This window comes from Eucyclogobius newberryi, unplaced genomic scaffold, assembly GCF_026437365.1.
Source record: "Eucyclogobius newberryi isolate DKJ021-1_F unplaced genomic scaffold, fEucNew1.0.hap1 SCAF_1, whole genome shotgun sequence".
In the NCBI taxonomy this organism is placed as follows: Eukaryota; Metazoa; Chordata; class Actinopteri; order Gobiiformes; family Gobiidae; genus Eucyclogobius; species Eucyclogobius newberryi.
The window spans coordinates 38,560,668-38,581,890 of NW_027315723.1; the positions used below are offsets into that span (position 1 = coordinate 38,560,668).

The 21,223-nt window shown below is 39.2% G+C and overlaps 2 protein-coding genes across 2 annotated transcripts in view; one reads left to right on the plus strand and one right to left on the minus strand.

The window, feature by feature from the left end:
• Positions 1–375: 375 nt before the first annotated feature.
• LOC140360536 (muscarinic acetylcholine receptor M5-like) lies at positions 376–20,229 on the minus strand. Its single transcript, XM_072445783.1, has 2 exons — positions 19,882–20,229; positions 376–2,245 (listed from the first exon to the last, which is right to left on the minus strand). Exon 2 carries the CDS (start codon positions 2,225–2,227, stop codon positions 626–628), a length of 1,602 nt encoding a protein of 533 aa, XP_072301884.1. The 5' UTR covers positions 2,228–2,245; positions 19,882–20,229; the 3' UTR covers positions 376–625.
• The window catches only part of aven (apoptosis, caspase activation inhibitor), a 45,632-nt gene continuing 27,351 nt past the window's right edge, over positions 2,943–21,223 (plus strand). Inside the window, exons 1-2 of the mRNA XM_072445795.1 lie at positions 2,943–3,208; positions 7,358–7,526. Of these exons, the coding sequence (XP_072301896.1) occupies positions 3,011–3,208; positions 7,358–7,526 (367 nt within the window). The 5' untranslated portion in view covers positions 2,943–3,010. The remainder of the gene's footprint in view (positions 3,209–7,357; positions 7,527–21,223) is intronic.

The following is a 21,223-nucleotide window of genomic DNA, read 5'->3' on the forward strand; positions in this document are numbered from 1 at the left end:
CTTATTAGGCAAGCCAATGGAAATTGTAGTTCTCAACATGTCTGCTTACAACAAACACACCTCTCATTCTCATATTCGCCTATCGAGGCAACTGTTGTTGAGATTTTTTACAAAAATAAATTGAAATGAATTGAATATTGAACTGAATGAAAGTTTTTCCACATGGAGTGGTTAGAACTGTAGATTCCCATAGGAATTATGCTACGCTATTACTGTATTCAGAATCATATGGTTAGCATTAACAACCAAATAACAGAGACAACAGGGAAGTTTTACAGAACAAAAGTTGTAATGCAGGTAGGCTAAGTCAATGCTGTTATTCATTTTGATTTTAACATTTCCTCCTTAAATGTATATGTATTAGAATGGGAGACACAAACAAAACATATTGAAAGACAAACGGCAAGTGCAGCTCTCTATTTGTTTAAATAGCAATGTGCTTGAGGAGAACCGATCCACCGCTCGGACATCCGTTACTGTAATCACTGGAAAGTCCGCTCTAGAGTTATAGTCCTTCTCTCAGCCTTCCCAAACACAGCCTTATGTCCAGTTCATGTACACAGCAAACCCATGCCTGATAAACAGTCTGTCTTAAACACCTCATCTTCCTCCCTGTTTCACCAGTTCAAGTGACTTTGTTGTTGACATGTGCGTTCTGTCCTCCCCAGTAGAGCTTCTCCTCACACCTCCTCCTCCTCCACTGGCACAGCAGCAACATCCTGAAGGTCTTCTGAAAGGTCTTGTTGCACAAAGCGTAGCACATGGGGTTGATGGTGCTGTTGACATAACACAGCCAATAACCCAAGTGCCACAACCAGGTGGGAATACACTCAGCACAGAAGGTAGAGATAAGTACCATTATGTTATAGGGCGTCCATGTTAATATGAAAGCCAACAAGATGGCACTCAAGGTCTGGGCAGCTTTTTTCTCCTTGACAAGCACCATTCGTTTTCTCTTAGTAATTTGATTCTTTATGATTGGGTCTATTGGTTTGGAAGCTGTGGAGGAGGACGGTGATGGGTTGTTTTTGGCCACTTGCTCTATTTCAGTCTTGCTTGGAGATGGATCAGGACTTGGATCTTTCCCTTTAGAACCAAGTCTAAACTTGTATGCTATGTCTTTTTTACCATTTTTCTTGGAAGGCAAGGAGAAGTACTGCTCGTCCCCTCTGTAGTCAGCCACTTGTCCATTCTTACTACTCTGTTTTTGATCTTTGAAGGAGCCTTGGGGCGTATCCATGGAAACGTGATGCTCGTCCTCCTCTGAAGAAGTGTAGCTGTTGAAGGATGTAGTCACCTGTTCAGATTTGGTCCACGCCTCCTCTGAGCGCATGGTAGTTTTGGTGGCGTTGCTTTGGTTAGAAGAAGACCAGGATGCTTGGCTGCAATCTGCTTTCTCTCGTGTAAAATGGAAACACGAATGAATGATTTTTTTTTTTTTAGTTTTGGTCACGGCCTGGATGCTTTCACTGGTTAGTCCTTGCAATTCAGCCAAATCTTTAGTCCTTTTTTGAGTTTCTTTGTAGATGCGACAGTACAGAATGGTCATAACAGAGACAGGGAAGTAGAAAGCAGCAATAGCAGTGCCGAAAGTGATCACAGGCTCTGTCAAAAACTGGATTTGGCACTGGTCCAGCTGCACGGTGCGCTCACCAACAAAGTACTGCCAGCAAAGAATCGGAGGAGCCCAGAGAACGAACGACACAATCCACGCCATCCCTATCATAATGGCTGCTCTTTTTGGAGTCCGCTTTGCCCTGTACGTTAACGGTCTTGTGATAGAAAAGTACCTGTCAAAACTGATGACTAATAGGTTCATAACTGAAGCATTGCTGGCTACATAATCCACTGCCAGCCAAAGATCACATGCTAGATTTCCCAAAGACCAATATCCCATTAAGATGTATGTAGTGTACAAGTTCATAGACAACACTCCTATGATGAGGTCAGCACAGGCTAAACTGAGCAAATAGTAATTGTTGACAGTCTTAAGCTGGCTGTTGACTTTGAAAGACACTAAGACCAGGACGTTGCCTACTACAGTTATCAAGCTGACAATGGCAGATACTGTGGCAATAGCTATGGCCTCCCAAAGGCTGTGGGGAGCGGAGTGGACGTTGGATGAATTGCTGAAAGAGCTGTTGGCAAAGTCACTATTCACACTGTTGGGTTCAAAGTCACTGGTGTAGTTGGACATTTCACGGAAGATGCTCCTCTGGGGATCCATGTGGGAAGATTACAGTACCTGTAATGAAAAGAAAAAGGTGAATTTACAATTGGTTTAGATTATTAGATATAGTGGTTGATGGTACAGCATTCCTGTGTCTTTTTTTTTTTTCAAGGATTATTTTGGCCTGTGGACTTTATTTGACAGGACAGTGCAGCATGAAATGGGGATAAGACTGGGGACCATCCACATGGCATATGTGCTATCTACTCAACCAAGAGCGGAGCCTGTATGAATAGCAATATGTATGTGTATTATTGCTTAAAAGTAATATACACAAATCATGATTACGTATTTACCAATCACACCACAAACTCTGCAGATTAATTGTAGTAATTTGGCTTGCGAGCGCTTGACCCTCATTTTAACACTAGGCTCAGAGATTTTCACCTGAGATTTATGACAAGCTGCTAAACAAATGTCTAAAAATCAAATACAATTACATTTTGTATACATAGTTAACAATCTAACAAGTTATTAATTTCCACTTTCTTTTTTTAAAACAAATATGTAGCCAGTGTAGCATATTAATGCAATTTCTGGGGTTTTGTTACTTGATTATGCATGTGCGTACGATACAAAGACAAAACTGTTTGATATGTTAATTTACTTATAGGTTTTGTAACTTTTTATTCAAATTATAATGAATTGAATTGACGAAAGTTTCAATCCGGAACCTTAACAATGCATTGTATCATGGAGCCGTTTTTAAAGACGGACCTATTTGCTCCGATGTTTTTGTCCCCGCGCTAAAAGGCTCGGGTAAAGTTGACAACATCACCAATGGAAGGCAGAGGCAGCCGAGGAAGAGGCGGCAACGGGAAAAGAGGGGACCGTAGCGGGCATGATGGCGACAGTCACAGTGGAGAGTACCGGGGCCGCGGCCGTGGAGCGCATCACCGCGGCCGGGGAAAGAGAGACCATTACCGCGGCCGAGGAAGAGGAGGCGCATGCGGCCATGCAGCGAACTTCAACCGCCGGGTGAGCACTGCGAGCAACGTGGTTACTGACCTGTCCCGCTCAAGTTATTAGGTCTGACTTGAGTGAACAACAAAGTCTATTGAACACAAAACCACACCATATTTGTTCATGCGCCATGCCATGGTATCATTTATTCACCCAACCATGTGCTGAACAAGATTATTTTACACTAGGCTTTATCAAACCTTTAAAACTGTCACTATGGAAACTGCGTCGCAGAATACAAGGAGTACCGTGGGTAACTATGGTAACAACACCATCATACACTTTATTTCGGACACTTGGGGCCATAGAATGAAAGGACAGCACAGACAAAGGTACAACAAACAATTTGGTACGATCGGATATTTTCTTGAGTTTTAGCCTGTTTCCTAATTTATGCATTGTGTCTCCATGGCAATTATGGGACAGTCCTCCCTAGGGACCACCCTCAATTTGTCTGCTAGGGACACCTGTTCTGTACATATTTAGTAACTGAAAAATATGAGAAAAATAATATATATATATATATATATATATATATATTATTTATATATATATATATATATATATATTATTTATATATATATATAAATATATATATATATATATATATATATATTAATATTAATATATATATATATATATATATATATATATATATATATATATATATATATATATATATATATATATATATATATATGATTCTATTCAACATCTAAATGACTTCCTATGCACCTACCCTAGTCATCCCATATTCTCCACTTCCTTAAGCTGTGGTCTCTGCAGGGATGCTCCGACTGCTCAAACATGTGCCATGGAAACTGCAGCATTACATGAAGAACAATAGAGGCACGGTGATTGCAATCATTGAAGAATCTCTGTTGAACGATGGGGTCGCTCTGATTGCAATCAAACAATTCTCCCGCTGCTGTCTATCCATGCCTTTTCTGATGTTATGAGGGCTAAAAAAGGACGAAATCGCTATTGGTTTCCCTTTTTGCATGGTGACGTAAACTGAACAGATGCAAGCTGGGGTGATCACAGGTGGGAGAGCTAAAAGTGTGCCATTTACATAAATGTATAATTACATCAACAGAATCATTCATAAAATAACAAAATAACAAGGGTCAAGTGCATGGGGAAGGCATAATATATTCTTCAGTCATTAAGATTAAGTTCTTTTCCAGGTGAATCCACATAAGATAAGAGAGGTTTGGACCACCGCACTTCATACCATTGTTGTGTCCTTGTGTATGATTGATTTATGGTTGTTCAGATTGGCAGCCTCACTGCCATCAGTCTAACCCAGGGCAGCCATGACTACAAAAATGGCTTACTACCTGAGTATGGAGAGAATCAATAATGCAATGTGGAGTATTTTGAGAGGCTTTTTATGAATAAGGCATAATAGTATTATTAAAGAAGGCTAAACTAATAACATTCATTTGGGGTTTTAAGAGGTCAGAGTTAGCAACTTTACCTTCTACATATAAAATAAGACTCATCTGCAGATCAGTTAATTAAACAATTCATAACAGGCACTGTCCTGTCGAAATAAAATAATAATAATGATAATATGTTGCTGTTAATTTGGCAACCACTCGAATGGTGATTATTTAATTTGTACTTTTGTTTTCTCCATGGCTGATGCCGATGATATTTTACAACCCAGGGCTGCCGATGTAAGCTCTGCTGACAATTTTGGGCAGAATTGTAGGGCTAATTATCATAATTTTCCACAAAATATATAATTTGAAATGACCACAAACTCATCTACTGTAGTGTCTATACAGTGCGCCGCATTGCACAATAAAGGTAAATTATGTCATTAGAAAATGTCTTTAAACATCCATCACAACCCTGTTTTACTACAAACTAACCCATATCAAGGGAACAGTGTAATCATATTTTATGAAGTGTTTTCTTTGCATTTTAAGGTAAATAAAACTTCACATCTTTCTTGTAAGCAGGTGGTCACCCCAAATTATATCAGTCTGAGCTGGATGTACAAGTGTAACTATGGGCCCGTTAGTACGTATATTAGCCAGCCGATGTAGCTGCACTTGAGTGAACTACTTATTTACTCAAAATATGACTTTGGCAAACACTAAATATAACACTAATAAATAAAATATATATTGATTACTGCCCACTGGTGACTTGAACACATCTCCATGACAGCAAAACATGACAGCTAAAGCTCTGTGATGCTATGTAGAAAGAATTGAGTGACTCAGACAGGCTCATTGGTTTTGAACAACACAGATCCAGGCTTCATACAGTGGTGGACCTTGACCCACTTGTTCTGCATGGAGACCGTTTGTGAATTAGTGCTATGTGTTAATGACCCCTGTTTAGAATGGCGTGTTTGTAAATGTTTCAATGCACTATGCAGTAAGAACAGGCTCACGAGAGGTTTGAGTCATTTCTACTTGAGCACACTAGAGTTTTCAATGCCAGTATTTTCCACATGACTTTGTTGAAACGTCATAGTCAAAAGTGGCGGTATTGCGTAAATTAATAATGCGTAAATAATGCGGAATACACAAAATTGAGTGGTTAATACATTTCAATTCAAACAGTAGCCATTATACCAATGGACAGAATTACTGCACCAAAGTTAAATGGTAGCTCACATAATTTGCTTTCTTTAAGATGGAATGTTTCTTATTTATGTTTTACAATACAATGATCCAATCAGAAAGCAGAATGAACTCCTCACTTGGGTTGCCCGATCCTATGAGTAAGACTTGTTCACAGTAAATCTATGATGTGTCCTCAGATAATAAGTAAATCTCAGATAATTCCATCCATGCAATCGTGAGTTGCACAATTTTAACGACTAAACTAACACAGAATGGATTTCGAAAATATTTTTATGGATCTAAATCATACACAGGATGTCACTTTTTCCCTTTCAAAATCTATTTTATTAATTGTTTTAATAGTTTGGATAACTATTTAAAAAAAAAAAATCGGACCTATTAACAATTGTCAGTCACCCTCTGTAATTCACTGTGAATCCTTATTATCTTATCTGCTGCTTTATGTTTCAGTGCATTTCATTTTATGGACGCTATTAATTCTAAGGACATAATAATAACAACAAATTGTATAAAAATGATGTATTAGTTTGAGAGTCTCTCTCTTCATTGTCTGTGAAGAGCATTGTAAGAAATATCTACTATCAAAGCAAAGAATGACACTGAATAGCTGCCCTCAGTCCCCCGTTCGTCTGTGTTGAAGGAAATGACTATACTTCTGTTCGGAAAATGTCCAGTTCTAGGCACAGCACATCTGATGAAAAGGAGCCTGTAAAGATTTTTTTTCCCATTTTGGCCTATTTCCATTCCCAGAGTTAAAACATTTTGTAACAAATGTTTGTTCAAGTACTGACCAAAGCCTTAAAGGTGGTATGGACGATTTTTTTCAGCAAATTTTTTTATCATATTTCCTCGTGGCGTGGATAAATCATTTGTCCTGCAACGTATCAATCATAAAACGCACCTATCACTCATCTGCAGCCGCGTGCGGTTCGTGCCCGTTTCAGCGTGCCTAAGCGCATGGATCTATCATAATATAGTTCCCTCAGTGTACGGGGCAAAATGGAGACGGAGAAAGACAGTTTGAGCTGACGCAGAAGTGGACAGAAATCTACGGGAGACGAGCGATGCGATGCGCTCCGTTGCGCTGATAAACAAACGCACGTGTGTGTTGTATCGGTCCGCACGGGGGAGTGCGCATGCGCATTTCCGCCTGCGTTCTTAAATCGCCGAAAAATCGTCCATACCACCTTTAAGAAAGAAGGAGGATAGCGCCATATTAGCTGCATTAATCTGGTGAGAGTGGTGATCTGAAGTGTCTTGCCCAAGGACACAATGGCAGTATTCACCTGAGGCAGCTGTGATCACACCGCCATCCTCTGTGGATCTGACTGCTCTACCAAGGATATTCACATGGGCCTCTGGGGCTACAGGAAACACTGGTATCCAACACATTCTCATCTCAAAGCCATTTCTTATCCAAATTCTCATAGGTCTGGGCTACTTGCATTTCCAATACGCCAGATTATTGCAAAAACGTTTCTATACCACAACAGAATGGTCTCGTCAAAGGCAATGTGTGATTTTCTCCAATTAATCGCTTTAGTTGTGTTTTTTCTAGGATCAAGACGAAGGGGACTTTGATGGAGATGATCATGTGACCCAGACATTCTCCAGGAGGAAGCTGGAGTCTAACTGGAACAGATATGAAGCCTCAGAGACACAGGAAGTGGACGAGGACATGCCCACACAGAGGGGGGCGGACTACAGTGTTCTACTACAGTCAGCAGGTACCCGCCACTCTCACGCTAGTGCTTAAAATGTTGACCTAAAATCATCAAGATGTTCCATTTTAGTAATTATTTAGTTCTAATTTAGCCTGGTTTGGGTCCTAGTTTAGTTGACAGCTAAAATAATCAGTGGTTCCTAATCCTCCAGCATAAGTAATGTTAAAAATCCCAGAATCCTCTGTATAAATAATTCTTCCTTTTAGAGTTAGGACAGATCAACACATTTAAAGAAATCCAGGGCCAAGTCTCAGTGACCAGACGGATGTGACAAACATTTGGTGACACTGGCACCACAACGGCATTTAAAACTGTGAGAGGACAGATTTCTAACACCCAAGTCAATTGTGTTGTCTATTACAAAGATCATAGGCCCAAACCAGTCAAAATGTGAGAAAATAAATTAGTGTTCTTCATATTATTTGCATGTATTTAAACTTGATGATACTAATGGGAAATATATATTATTGCTTAGATTAACCGCAAACCACATAAGTAGGGCTGTGCATTAAATCAAACTGATCCAGTTTGGGTCCTTTTAATTGAGGTCTACATCAACACAATTTGTTTACATGCTGTATTGCTGCTTTTTGAATCCGCAAATTGCAATGGTACAGACTAGTACAGTTCTTCTTCACTCTGTGCTTGTGAATGAAAGTTACAAATGTAACTTTGGTTCTATGAATCCTGCAAGCACACATGGAATCGTTGTGAGGACTGATGGATTTTATGTGCTTATTAACTGTGTGATATCCACGCTGCTCATTAGTAGCTACCGTTCTCCTCTTTTCAGAGAAGCCAGTCCCAGCCTCAGACTAACTTTACTGGAAGGTGTTTGGTCAAAACAATTGGCGTCAATTTATGATTAATGCCTCAATTTCGTTGGTTTAATATCACATGAGTTATCCCCTTAACTTTGACTTGATTTAAAGATCTCATTATTTGCAAAATTCAGAACATATTTGACATCATCTTTGGGCAATGCAGCCCTGATGTTTCTACAGCCTAAAATAATGTAAAAGAACATTAACCAAGTAAAAGTATTTCAGCCATGGTTGGCACCAGAATAAATGTGTCAAATAAGGCAAATTAAGTTGACAGCTTGAAGAGAATCTAAGACAATTCGAGCAATTAAATTATAAAAATGGATTGAAGGTGTGCGAACTTTAAAAACACAGAGTAGCATTTCCTGGATTATCACCTACCCATGTAATAAAGTGGTTCTAACCATTTTCAGTCCTGGAATGAGAGCACAGTATATATGGAGAGTATATATGCAGGTCAACTTGCATTAATAAAATAATACACACTATCAGGCATTTTACAATATGGGACCTTTAACATATACAACAGTTCCTACTCTAACTCATACTCTTAATTTAAACTCTGAACAACCATTCAAGTTTGTCGTGTTGTCTTTTGGGAGGTTGAATAATTTTAAACACCACTCTGCCAATTAGTCCCCAGAGTCTTGTTTGAAGTTTGACTCTAATTATAAAATGTTTTCTGTTGAGGGACTACAATTATTCTCCAAGGCCAGGACAATCAAAGGGTTTGGATCCATGGTTTGGAGCATGATTTTACCCACTATTATTCATCTGTACTTTTATCTTCACTTTTCATTATTGAGTGTCTGCGTGATGTCACGCAGGCACTATATGTTCTTGTATTTCACGTATTTTTTATTATTATTTTTTCCATGATTTTCCATTTAGCCAGTTTCAAATCAAATCAAATCAAATCAATTTATTTTTGTAAGGCCCAAAATCACAACAACAGTTGCCTCTGAGGGCCACAGGGAGAAATGAATCAACAATGTCTGTGGTGGCGATGGAGTCAGACAATGTCTGTGGTGGCGAGGGACAATGTCCCAGGGTCCTCTGTCCTTAGACTCTCCTTCTCGGCCAGGAAAAACTACAAAAAAACTCTTCTTGAAACTACAGTTTCAACTCCTTAACGCTTCAAACCAATTTCAACTTGTTATACCTCATTATGATCGCTTTCACAGTAGTACGTGTGCTATTACTTTTGACATTTGAAAAACTTGTACTTTTTACAGAATTTGCAAAAGTATTAGTACTCCATTTAGCCAGTTTCAACTCCTTAACGCTTCAACCGATTCCAACATGTTATACCTCATACCACCAACTTGTACTTTTTGCAGAATTGAGACGCAGACACTCCAGCAATGGCTTCAGCCATTGCAGATTTTCTAGTTTTATCTGATGTGTTGTTTAACTCGAGCGGGACAGACGGCCATACATTCTCCATTTAGCATCCTTACAAGCCCACGCAAATGAACCCAGATAGCTTTAGATTATTTCAAGGCTTCCCTCAATTAGCAACAGTGACGTGTGTGAATTTTCCAGCATTATGGACCAGATGTTAATAAGAAACTGTCCTCATCAATGAAATGCATGTTGGACACATACTGGGAGCTTCTTAAATTGCGTATTTTCTCTGTGTCGGTGTAATCCCTCATTCGTCCAGGCGTGTTCCATAGTAGAAAAAGCTTCAGTTGTAGTCATCTGGACTCAGTTTGAAAAAATAGACGTTTCGACTCTCATCCTCCCAATGGGTGGGTCTTACCACAGAACAGTATTAATATCGGAGTTCTCGATCTAAATTCTTTTATTGACAATGACTCTTGGATGAGAGTCGAAACGTCTATTTTTTCAAACTGAGTCCAGATGACTACAACTGAAGCTTTCTCTACTATTTTCTGTGTGCACATTATGAAGGTTGCAATCTTTGGTTTGCAATTTTGTTCAATTTGCATACGATTTTCTTAACTAGTAATTTTGGCAAACCATGGCGTGCTGGCCTCTCTGCCTTTGGGACAAAATGCTGCATGACACTGATGATAATAAGTTCTAATAAGGCTGTAGTATTCTTGGACAACTCAAGACATGCTCTGTGCATCGATTAAAAACCTGTTACCACCACAGGGAGGTCGAGGCTCCAGTAGCCTACTATATGGCAGAACCTTGATATGCTTTTTTCGGAGCCACTCCTTGGTTATCTTGGCTGTGTACTTCAGGCCACAACCCATTATCATTGCTCTGACTGAAGGAAGAAGTTTGTTACCCAAATTCTCACAATACATGGCCCTATTCATTCTGTCCTTAATACAGTGCAGTCGTCCTGTCCCCTGTGCAGAAAAACACCCCCAAAGCATGATGTTTCCACCCCGCTGCTTCACAGTGGGGATGGTGTGCGACTTTCCCTTATGACTCCTCTGGATCATCCAGATGGTCATTGGCAAACTTCAGACGGGCCTGGACATGTGCTGACTTAAGCAGGGGAACCTTCCGTGTGATGCATGATTTTAAACCATGACGGCGTAGTGTATTACTGACAGTAACCTTTGAAACTGTGGCTCCAGCTCTCTTCAGGTTATTGACCAGCTCCTCCCAAGTAGTTCTGGGCTGATTCCTCACCTTTCTTATCATCATTGATACACCACGAGATGAGATCTTGCATAGAGCCCCAGTCCGAGGGACATCGACAGTCATCTTGAGACTTTCGCTAACAATTGCTCCAACAGTTGATCTTTTTCCCAAAGCTTCTTACTAATTGCGCCGTAGCTCTTTCCGGCCTTGTGGAGGTCTACAATTGTGTCTCTGATGTCTTTTGACTGCTCTTTGTCCTTGCCCATGGTAGTAGTCAGAGTCTGACTGATTTGGGGGGTGGACAGGTGTCTTTATGCAGCTAACAAGCTAATTTAGATGAATAAGTGGAGGAGAGGTGGACTTTTTAAAGACAGGTCTTTGAGAGCATGAATTCTTGCTGATTGGCAGGTGTTCAAATACTTATTTGCAGCACTAACATGTAAATAAATTATCATAAAAATCATACAGTGTAATTTCCGAATACTTTAAAAAAAGAAAAGATTCTGGCTCTCACAGTGGAAATGCTCCTCCGATAAAAATTTCAGACCCCTCCATAATTTTTAATTGAGAGAACCTGTGTTTTGGCATGGCGGCTCGCCATGCTGCGGCGGGCCCCTGGCATGCTCCGGCGGGCCCCATCCATGCTGAAAAGATACCGCCAGGTATTAAGATAACCGTGCGGCTCGCGCGGAAAGCACCACGACACTATGATCACACTCCGCCACTTAGGAGCGTCGTATGGCGTAAATTAAGAGAATGCTGAACGCCGTAAATCACGGAGCTCGTTTACGGCGCATGGCGTAACGTCAGACGGCGCAGGGCGTTAAAAGCGCCGCTTTATTTTGTGAAGGCGTCGGAAAATACGCCGCTTCTAAGTGGCAGAGTGTGATCATATTGGCTTTCCATATAGATAGCGAGCGCTAACCCGCTAACCAGCCCAGCGAGAACACTGAAATACTTCTTTTCCTCGCTGTATATTTATAATGGCCATGGGCAGTGCATTTTACTTTGGGCTACTATGGAAAGCCATGTATCATTTCAAAACTTTTTTTCTTTTTGTATGCCAAGTATTAAAATCTAAAATGCAATAACTAATAATTTCAGGACAAATTTGCCCATAATTATAGTTGGTTTAATTTTGTCCAGAAAAACACACAGATAAATAATTAAATAAGGGATCATCTCAAAATGGGTTGAAGCTGAAAAGACTTAATTTTTTTTTTTATCTCTCTCTGGACCCCCTCCCCCCCAAAAAGACTTAAGACTGGCTTCACATAAAATTTTACACGTTGATAAAACGATAGTAGCTTGATGGACCCTGCTCACCTCTATCGAACATCCCTGAACATCCTTTGGTAAGTTTATATTTAGAAGTTATGAACTCTCCAAATAATGTCACCTCTCACTCATGTTTGTTTACTTAATCCACATGGTCACGGGCCTTAGGGGCCCTACGGCACATCCCATTCAACCCAAACTGTGAGATGACCACTAGGGCTGGGTATTGCCAAGACCCTTGCGATACGATACGTATCCCGATACAGGGGTCACGATACGATACGTATCCCGATACTTGTAAATTCCGATACAATTCCCTCATTACGATACATATCCCGATACATTTTTGAAAAAAGGGTCTTAAAAATGTATCAAATGGGTAATGTTTTTACTCTGAATAAGAAAATGTATGAAATTTCATGTTTATCCACAAAGCACTTATTTATAAATCCATTCTGCTCTAATAACTTCATACATCCAACCAACTGATCCAAATAGAAATATAAGGAACACATTCTAGTAAAGTATTGCAAGTTTCTTGCCAAACAATTTGCCTGGTCTGAACATGCTGCAGCAGCATCTTCTGCACAGATCAGCTTCTGATCAGGTCCACAGCACAAACAGCAGATCAAAAGTACAATTTCACCTTGTTTAAAGCCTACGGGCCACAAAAATCTTAATTTTTTTTTTAAATAAAAAAAATATCGATACTGTGACTCAGTATCGATACGCGTATCGATACGCGTATCAATACGGAGTCTGTGACGATATATCACCGTATCGATATTTTGAACACAGCCCTAATGACCACATTGAGATAGTCTCAAGAGGATGAGAGAGTGAGAAACTAATGTTTCTTGTCAAAACCTGTAATTGTCAATTGCCTGAGTTTAGACCTTCTGTCAGAATGACAGAAGCAGAACACGCGCTTTCGTCTCAGTGAGAATCTCACGTCTTCTGTGATTGGCCGAAACCTCATGCGGGTTTGTTTTGTTTCTTTCTTCCGGTCAGTGCGTAGCACGTTACTAGAGCCAAATCTCTTGATCATTTGCTGCGCTGCGTCTTGCCGCTCGCGGCAGCGCTCGCGGCAGCGGTCGCCGTGAGCGCTCCCCGTGCTCCGCGCACGCACTCGCCGCCTAATGTTGGCCTAATGCTCGTTGCTGATAGTTTTTTAGCATTTCAAAACAATTACTGCCACAACGATGTATTGAAGCTTCAAAGCAACAAAAAGACGAAATGTAGGTTCAACCCCCCCTCCAAGACGAAAAATATTAAGTCTTTTCAGCTTCAACTCATTTTGAGATGATCCCTAACTTAACTTACAGTATTCCTCTGGTCAAAATTGCCCATAGTGTTGTAACAGAGCAATCAGGTTGCTGAGTTTAACCAAGGCGAGGCAAATAGTCTTTTAGTGGACAGGTCCGCTCCCTGCCACAGTTTATTCAGAGCTGAACAGAGGGAGCCACCACAAACAAGCGAAAACCACCCTTTATATGGAACACAGACCTTCAGGCGGCATGGTGCCTGGGCACCACTTTTATCTGTTACAGTATCAATTTTTATAGCCATTAATGCAAAAAGACAGTTAAACACCAACTTTCCTTTTTAAGATGATGCTGGATTCCTCGTTTTCTCCTATATTTCTTCTATTGAAAATGAGCCCTTTTGTGCATTTCTGATCAGGCATTGTGTTTAGGTACTAGAAAATAAGTACAGATTACTCGCTTAGAGCTCCCCCTAAACTTTTCCAAAAATGATCGCACTCCTTTTGAGCTGCACCAGGGCCGAGCAGAGAGGTGAGAACAGCTCTACTGGCATTCAAATGTGGCTAGTCAGCCTCATTTGCATTTGTGGGCATGGAGCCTAATCAAGACAAACAGGAGTTAATAAAAATATCATGTTTGATTATTTACAGGCCCCGTTTCTAGTTACATTTTCATATTGACTTATTTGAGAAAATAATTTTGTCAACATTGCAGATTGCACTCAATTTCTAACATAGTTGATCTAAAGCTCTGAAATTTTACACAGTTGTTGTTTGACCAGTTATATATATCTTTAGGAGGGCCATTTCAATTCAAGTATTGTTATCAAATAAATGTATGTTTTAATATTTCTTCATAACTGGAGCAGATTCTGGCTATATTTCAAATGCACTTTGCTGTGTGTGTCACCACACACACAAATCTTTCAAATGGTGTATTACAAATGATGTACAGAGAAGTACTATACCATCTTTATATGTGATTAGGCAGATTAAACTTCAGTTCACTCCCAAAACCCCATATACCACACTCCTGCTTTCTGTGCATAAATACTTATAACCCCAATAAAATACTTAGTTGACTAAGAGACAAACTGTGGTTGATTACTATGACGCCATTGACTGGCGCATTAGCGAGTGCTGGAGTAAATGCCACAGGTGCGTTCTCTGGGATCTCTCTCTCTCTCTGTCTCTCTCTGTCTCTCTCTGTCTCTCTCTGTCTCTCTCTGTCTCTCTCTGTCTCTCTCTGTCTCTCTCTGTCTCTCTCTGTCTCTCTCTGTCTCTCTGTTGCCCACATTGTCAGATTAGTCACGGCGTACAGCACCATGCCCGCTCTCCAGAGAATGCTTAATTGTACGTGGGCGGCACAGCTTTCTAAAGTCCATTTTTATGGCCAATTACTGTGGCCATGGAATCTGGAGTTTGCCAGTCAAAAACTCCCATTTCACCCAGACACCCACCAATAGCCAAAAAAGTATGACTGTCCTTTTGGCATTTCAAGGTGGTTAAGTGCGTCAGGAGTTTTTCAAGAGGTGATGAATAACTTTTAAATAATGCTGCTGCACATTTTTAATCAGTGGAATCTCTCAAGTCAGTTGAAGCTGGCAGGTACTGTATCTCTTTCTTGATGGAATTTTGTGTTTTTTTGTTTGTTAAAGCTGTTTTTCTTCTATAAAAGCACTAACATAATTACATTATAGTTTCAGGTGACCAAAATGGTGACGCCGTTAAAACGTCCTTTATGGTCCTTGTAGACGAACCACACAAATATGGATCGTACAAATTAGGCACCGCAGCAAACATACTGTCAGCTACAGCACTCGAGTATTGCATAAAGTGGTAAAAATATTAATACCCGGATATTAATTGATACTAAACTGGTACTGAAACCAGATACTCACATGAAAAATGACCTTTTTCAAAGTTTTTAAACGGATCAGAATTGGTATAAGACCTCATGGTAATATTAAATAAACTACTTTGATTGTGTTGACAATTTTAGAGTCTAAAATACTATTGTTGACAATTAATGCTTCATAGTGGTCAACTAGAATCATGTTTCCAGGAGTTAGTATCATAAGTGCACAATTTGTTCAATAGTTTGCATGCGTTTTAATTTTTTTTTAAATGTTCATTTTTTTAAAATGTAAAACACATCCAGTGTTGTGATTACTTTGGGAAGCAGAAGGGTTAGAACTAGGTGATTAGCTTCAAGGCGGCGGTAGAAAGATGTCACTCTTTTTGTTATACATCTTTATTTTAGCAGATTTTATTCATGGCCTGTTTGAATCTCATTTTTTTAGGTCACACTAACAAACATTACCATTTTGCATTCAGTCTGTGTAATCCCTCACTCGTCCAGGAGTGAGGCATCGTAGAAAAGGTTTCAAAGGTTTCAAAGATGGTCATCTAGACAATGTTTTAAAATTAATCTTCTGAATATAATTTTCTTTTCTTTTTTTCAAAGATTTTTTGCCCCTTAGGCTTAATTGACAGGACAATTACGGACATGAACGGGGGAGAGAGAGAGGGTATACATATTCTGCAAATGATCGGGGGTTAGAATCAAACCCATGACGAAAACAGTGTCTTTATTACTACCTTTGAAACCTTTTCTACAATTTTGTGCTTTTTCCATCTACATTTCAGTCACAATCATAGGTGTACGTAAGCTATGTCCATAATATTGCCACAGCTGCCCAGGGCCAGACTGCCAATCTGTGTCTTCTGCCCCTTCAACCAACTCCAATCTTTTTATAAGCAAGGAATGACGTGCTTTGCCCAAAAACACCAATAGAATGCAGTGCCAGATTTTAGCCCAAATCCTGGAGGATCTCTCGGTAGATTAAGGTAAAAGATTGTAAAAATGTCACGTGTTGTGCAAGCATTAATGCTAAATAGATTAGAATAGGATTGCAGGACAGTTTAACAATTTAGAAAACGAAAAACCATTTGCAATTTTGTTAACAAGTATTGGTGTTGATGTACGCTTTATTTGCAATGTTAAAATCTTGTTTTAATTAACTGTGCACATTTACAAGATGCAGGAGCATACACATTTGAATTAAGACAAAACAATGAGATAAACACTTTTCACATATGAAGCTTTAGCATTTGATATCACTACAGGAAACAACCAAAGGCATCAAAATGTTGGCTTTTCATCGTGAGATTGTCAAAAAAAAGTCAGAAATGGCTTGTATTGTGGCAATATTTCACCTTGGGGATTTTGTTCCATCGATTGCCATAATAAACCTCAGTTGACATTTCGAATAAAGCCAGAACTGTCAACTACATTGTAATCTCAGGAGTGCTCATTTTGTCAGGCCTCCTCTCGCCCTTTGCATTGTTGGGGGTTGATTGTGCTGTTGCCAGGGCGATTGCACACATGGCACTGTTCACTTGTTTCTTTGATGTTGGGCCTATTGATAATCTTGGCCATATATACTAAAAATACAATCCTCATTACTAAAGCAGTTTCCTCATACTGACTTGTCTTGTAAATAGAGTGGGAGAATGAGGATTTATAAGATACAATAGAACTTTTATTATTTGTAGATTTTGGACTATGGACTCACATGTGTCCAAAGGACGTCTCATGCTTCCTGATCCCGTTGATGAAACCTGGAATTAACATCTTTGAATACGCCAATGCCATTCAGTTAGTAGTAATTGCTCTACCTAAACCAAATGCTTTCTTTGGGCGCTTAGTTGTTGAGCATGCAGTAATTATTCAATGAGTTGGTCCAGGAAGGTACCAAGGATCATTTTAATTTACCTAATACTAAAGTTTAAATGGTGTTATGAAAACTGCATAACATAAACATAACATAACCTGAGGATTGAAACTCAAAAATCCATTATCATTATTCTGAGCAATTTTGCAACGCATGTATTTTCAAGTAATTTGTTATTCAATTTAGGGCTGAGCATGGTGAAATATCTTTGCCCCCTGTTGCTGTTTTTTTGAGACACTTGATGAACAAAAAAGCTAACCAAGCTTGTCATATGACTGAACTAAAAGTGTATTTATATTTGAAAACCCTACTTGCAATTGCCTATTATTGAAAAATGAAAAAGCTTGCTGTCAACTTGGCCGTCCATCGGTACACATTAGTAGACATATTCATCCTCTAAGCCCGCAGCTCTAAGTTTAACCACAACCTCTAATGGGCACCTATCAAGTCTCAATCATAATAAGACAGAGGAAAATAGCATTAGAGCTTCACTGATTCAACTAACTGGATTGACAAACAGGGATGCTTTACTAACTGAGATGCATCGGCCCAATCACCCGTGCTGTGTGTTTCGATGTTCCGGCGTCATTACACATACTGGATTAGACCACGGACGCAAGTGTCAAAAGAACAGTGGAATGAGGTCAAGGCTTTAGGAAAATATGACAATGCAATTCGTAAGATATTGATTTAAGAGTGTTTTGATTCATTTTAGCTGTTGAAGTTAATTTACTCCTGCCACATAAATGTAATAAACTGTAATAATCTACTAAACTTTTAATCAGCTTTTATGAGCTTTAAACCAATAGTGCTCCCTACATGCTTGAGTGCACAGAAAAAAATAAGTTTTCACCTGTCTCCTATAACCGCTCGGGACTTACAAAAAAAATATGTAAATTAACATTTTCTGCTTAATTAGGTTAAGTTTCACTACGAAGAGGTACCTTTCAGTGCTTAAAGTCAATTGACTAGTTTCTAATATTTGGCCAATTTAAGTCAGTATTGTGGTTTACAATGAACAAAATTTAAAATAAGGAGCTACAGGTTATAATTTAATTCTAAATACCTTTTAAAAAGCATAATACTTTATAATACGGTTTCGGAAGAAGCACTGAGGCTATTGAATTTCCCCATGTGGGACAATAAAGGAATATCTTATCTTATCTTATCTTATTGGAAAATATTGGAATAGGCATTAAATGAATAAAAGAATATTGGAACAACTTGTTATGAGACTGTTGCTTTCATGGTTCATACTCTAATGTTTAGTTGTTTATTTTGGTTGCTAGGTTTATGTATTTATTTTGAAAATCCCTGGTTTAGTCAAGGAGATGTTGGCTCTACTCTTGGCTCTACTCTTTCTTAGCCTTGGCATTGTTCCATTTTGTCTATTAATTCCTATTTTTCTTGTTTTGTTGTTGTTCTAATTAGTAGGACTGTCCTGGTTTAACCCTGGTCCCATTTGTGGTATTTCTATCTCATGTCAATACAGAAACTTGATTATTTGTGAAAGCGTCCATGCTACAAAGGAATGAGGTCTAGACTCTAGACTGCGATGGCGGGGTGGAAAAAAGAAAGAAAAAAAACATCATAGTTGCTTTGTTGGTCGTTCTTTGGATCATTATATTGGGACAGCAAAGAGATGCTGATAGAGATGGAGGAGAGAGGATGTGGGATGCTAAATAGAACTAGCAGATCCCAGACACTCGGAACACTTTCTTTCTCAGGAGTAGAGAAAATTTCAGATTTTCCGATGACGCCTTTATTTAGCCGTGCAGAATTGTCTCCTTGCTATGATGCTGGCCATGAAAAAGAATGCATTTTCAATTTATGATTAAATTAATGTATACTGGTAAATAAGCCACCAAAAAGTACACATTTCTCCCAAAGTCCTAATATAGACAAACATAATTAATCCTGTCTCATTTTAGAATTACTAGAATACTAGCAACCTGATTACTCCTGGTTTAGTCCTGGGTCATAGCCAATTTAGAGCTTGTTTGAATCTGATTTAGCCCTATTTTTTTGGTCTTAATTTAGTGCTGAACTTGTCCTTGTCTAGTTCTGGTCTGGTTTTTGTCTTGGTTCAGTTATGATATGAACCTGGTTTGTTCAAATGAATCCTGATTTATTCATATTTTATCCTTTAGTTTAGTGCAAAGTTGAGACTTTGTGAGAGACAATACAAATGTAAAGGTTTACATTTGTTTACATTTGTAGAAATGCATTGACATTGCTTACGTTTTTCAAAAGCAGCTAGTTTAAACAATATATGTAATGGCATTGCATTCCTCGCATAGCTGTATTTCAATAGCGCATAACACTTCAAATCAATTTTTATCTCACAAATGTAAAAGTACAAGGTGAGGGTTTGTCACCCTTCAACTTGACATACTCCCCTAGCACGCAACCAAGGTCCTGCAACTTGTAATGCCTTTTGACTTTGATTGATTGGCTGTCTCTAATCCCTTTCTGTGCACATCCTGAGTATAGAATAAACATTCACTGTTGTATAAGAACGGACCAGCGAATAATATTATGCAGACTAGAGTGAACTGAACAAGCCAGGGATGACAGCTGACGATACACAGCACTTTTTCCACTATTCAATCGCCTGCTAAATATTGTTCCGAGAAATATTTCAAGTTGAAACTGGTGCCAAGTAAAATTCAAAATCACACACTCACCTCTGAATTTTGGAGAAAAATCTTTTCAGAATTGTCCGACTTGTCTTTCCCCTGCCTGCGTCTCCTGCCTCTTTAGCTTCACACCTTGGTTCGCTTACTGTCTCCTTCCTCCTCGTCCCCTCCCCTGCTCCCTTGCGCGGCTCGCTCCTCTCCTCCTCTCCAACGAGGTGAAAAACACTCTCGCCAAATACACGTAGGTCATTGCAGTGCCGCTCATCCTCACCAGTTGCTAAGTACGGCGCGATCAATTCTCCGGCAAACAAGTTTCAAGACAGAACCAGTTGGTATGTACTATGGGTTTTTTGTGGGGTATATTTTGGAATTGTGAATGTAAAATATATCTAGTCCAAGTTTTTTTTTTTTTTAGAATTGATGAAAAGAATTAGTCCAGTCATAAAACGTCACAAAGCAGTTTAGCTTGTGTTTGCAGCAGTTCCAAACCTGGATAAATGGTTGGATGTATCCGAAGGTTTTCAATATTAAACAGCCACTTGTTGGTAAAAGTAGTAGAAGACTGCTACAGGAACTTTAAAAAAAAAATAAAAAATGTCACAAGGCAATGTTGTACTTAAGCTTCATCTTAAAGCTTAAATCAATCTTCTCCTTGGATGGCAGATTTTTGCAGAAATGTCCACATGTCATCTGGTCTCATCCTCCGTGCAGCATGGAACTCACTCTGCAACATGTGAGAGGCAGCGTGGATGGATAAAGATGGACAGAGGAGGCAGAAGGAGGGGCCAGAAGGAGGAGGGGTGTGAGGAGGGCCATGTGGTTGTAAGTTTAGATAAGGCCGTTAATGTGATGACGTCGTGAAGTGGTTGTTATGCTGTGGTTTGGGTAACTGGTGACTATGGTGATAATGTAGGAGTTAAAGGTGCACACTACGTATACGGTTTCTGTTGGAGGGCTCGTAAACTTATCTATCTTTCATTTATTCAAGAATAGGCATCCATGTCACCAAACAAATACATTGGTGGAGTCCTCTGCTTGTCTCCATAGAGATTGCTGAGGAAGTTTGATGTAATTTTGTGGAACATTTCCGGCAAAATGATATCTGTATTACATATTAATAGAGAAATTAATGTTTAGGATGATCATGTAAATTGACATATATAAGGTTTTTAGGATTTTATTTTTTCTAAATGCAACTCTTGCTATAATTAGTCCCAAATATAATTAGCATTAGCCTGTCAGTTCCGTAAGGCGTTACAAAAGCTGTGAAAGTGCGCTCAAAGCGTTTGGCCGCTTCCAAATACTGTACTTACTAACGCACTCGTCCATTCATGCACATCCGGTGCATACTAATTAGTTGTGGGAAAATTTAACATTATTGTTGTAAATG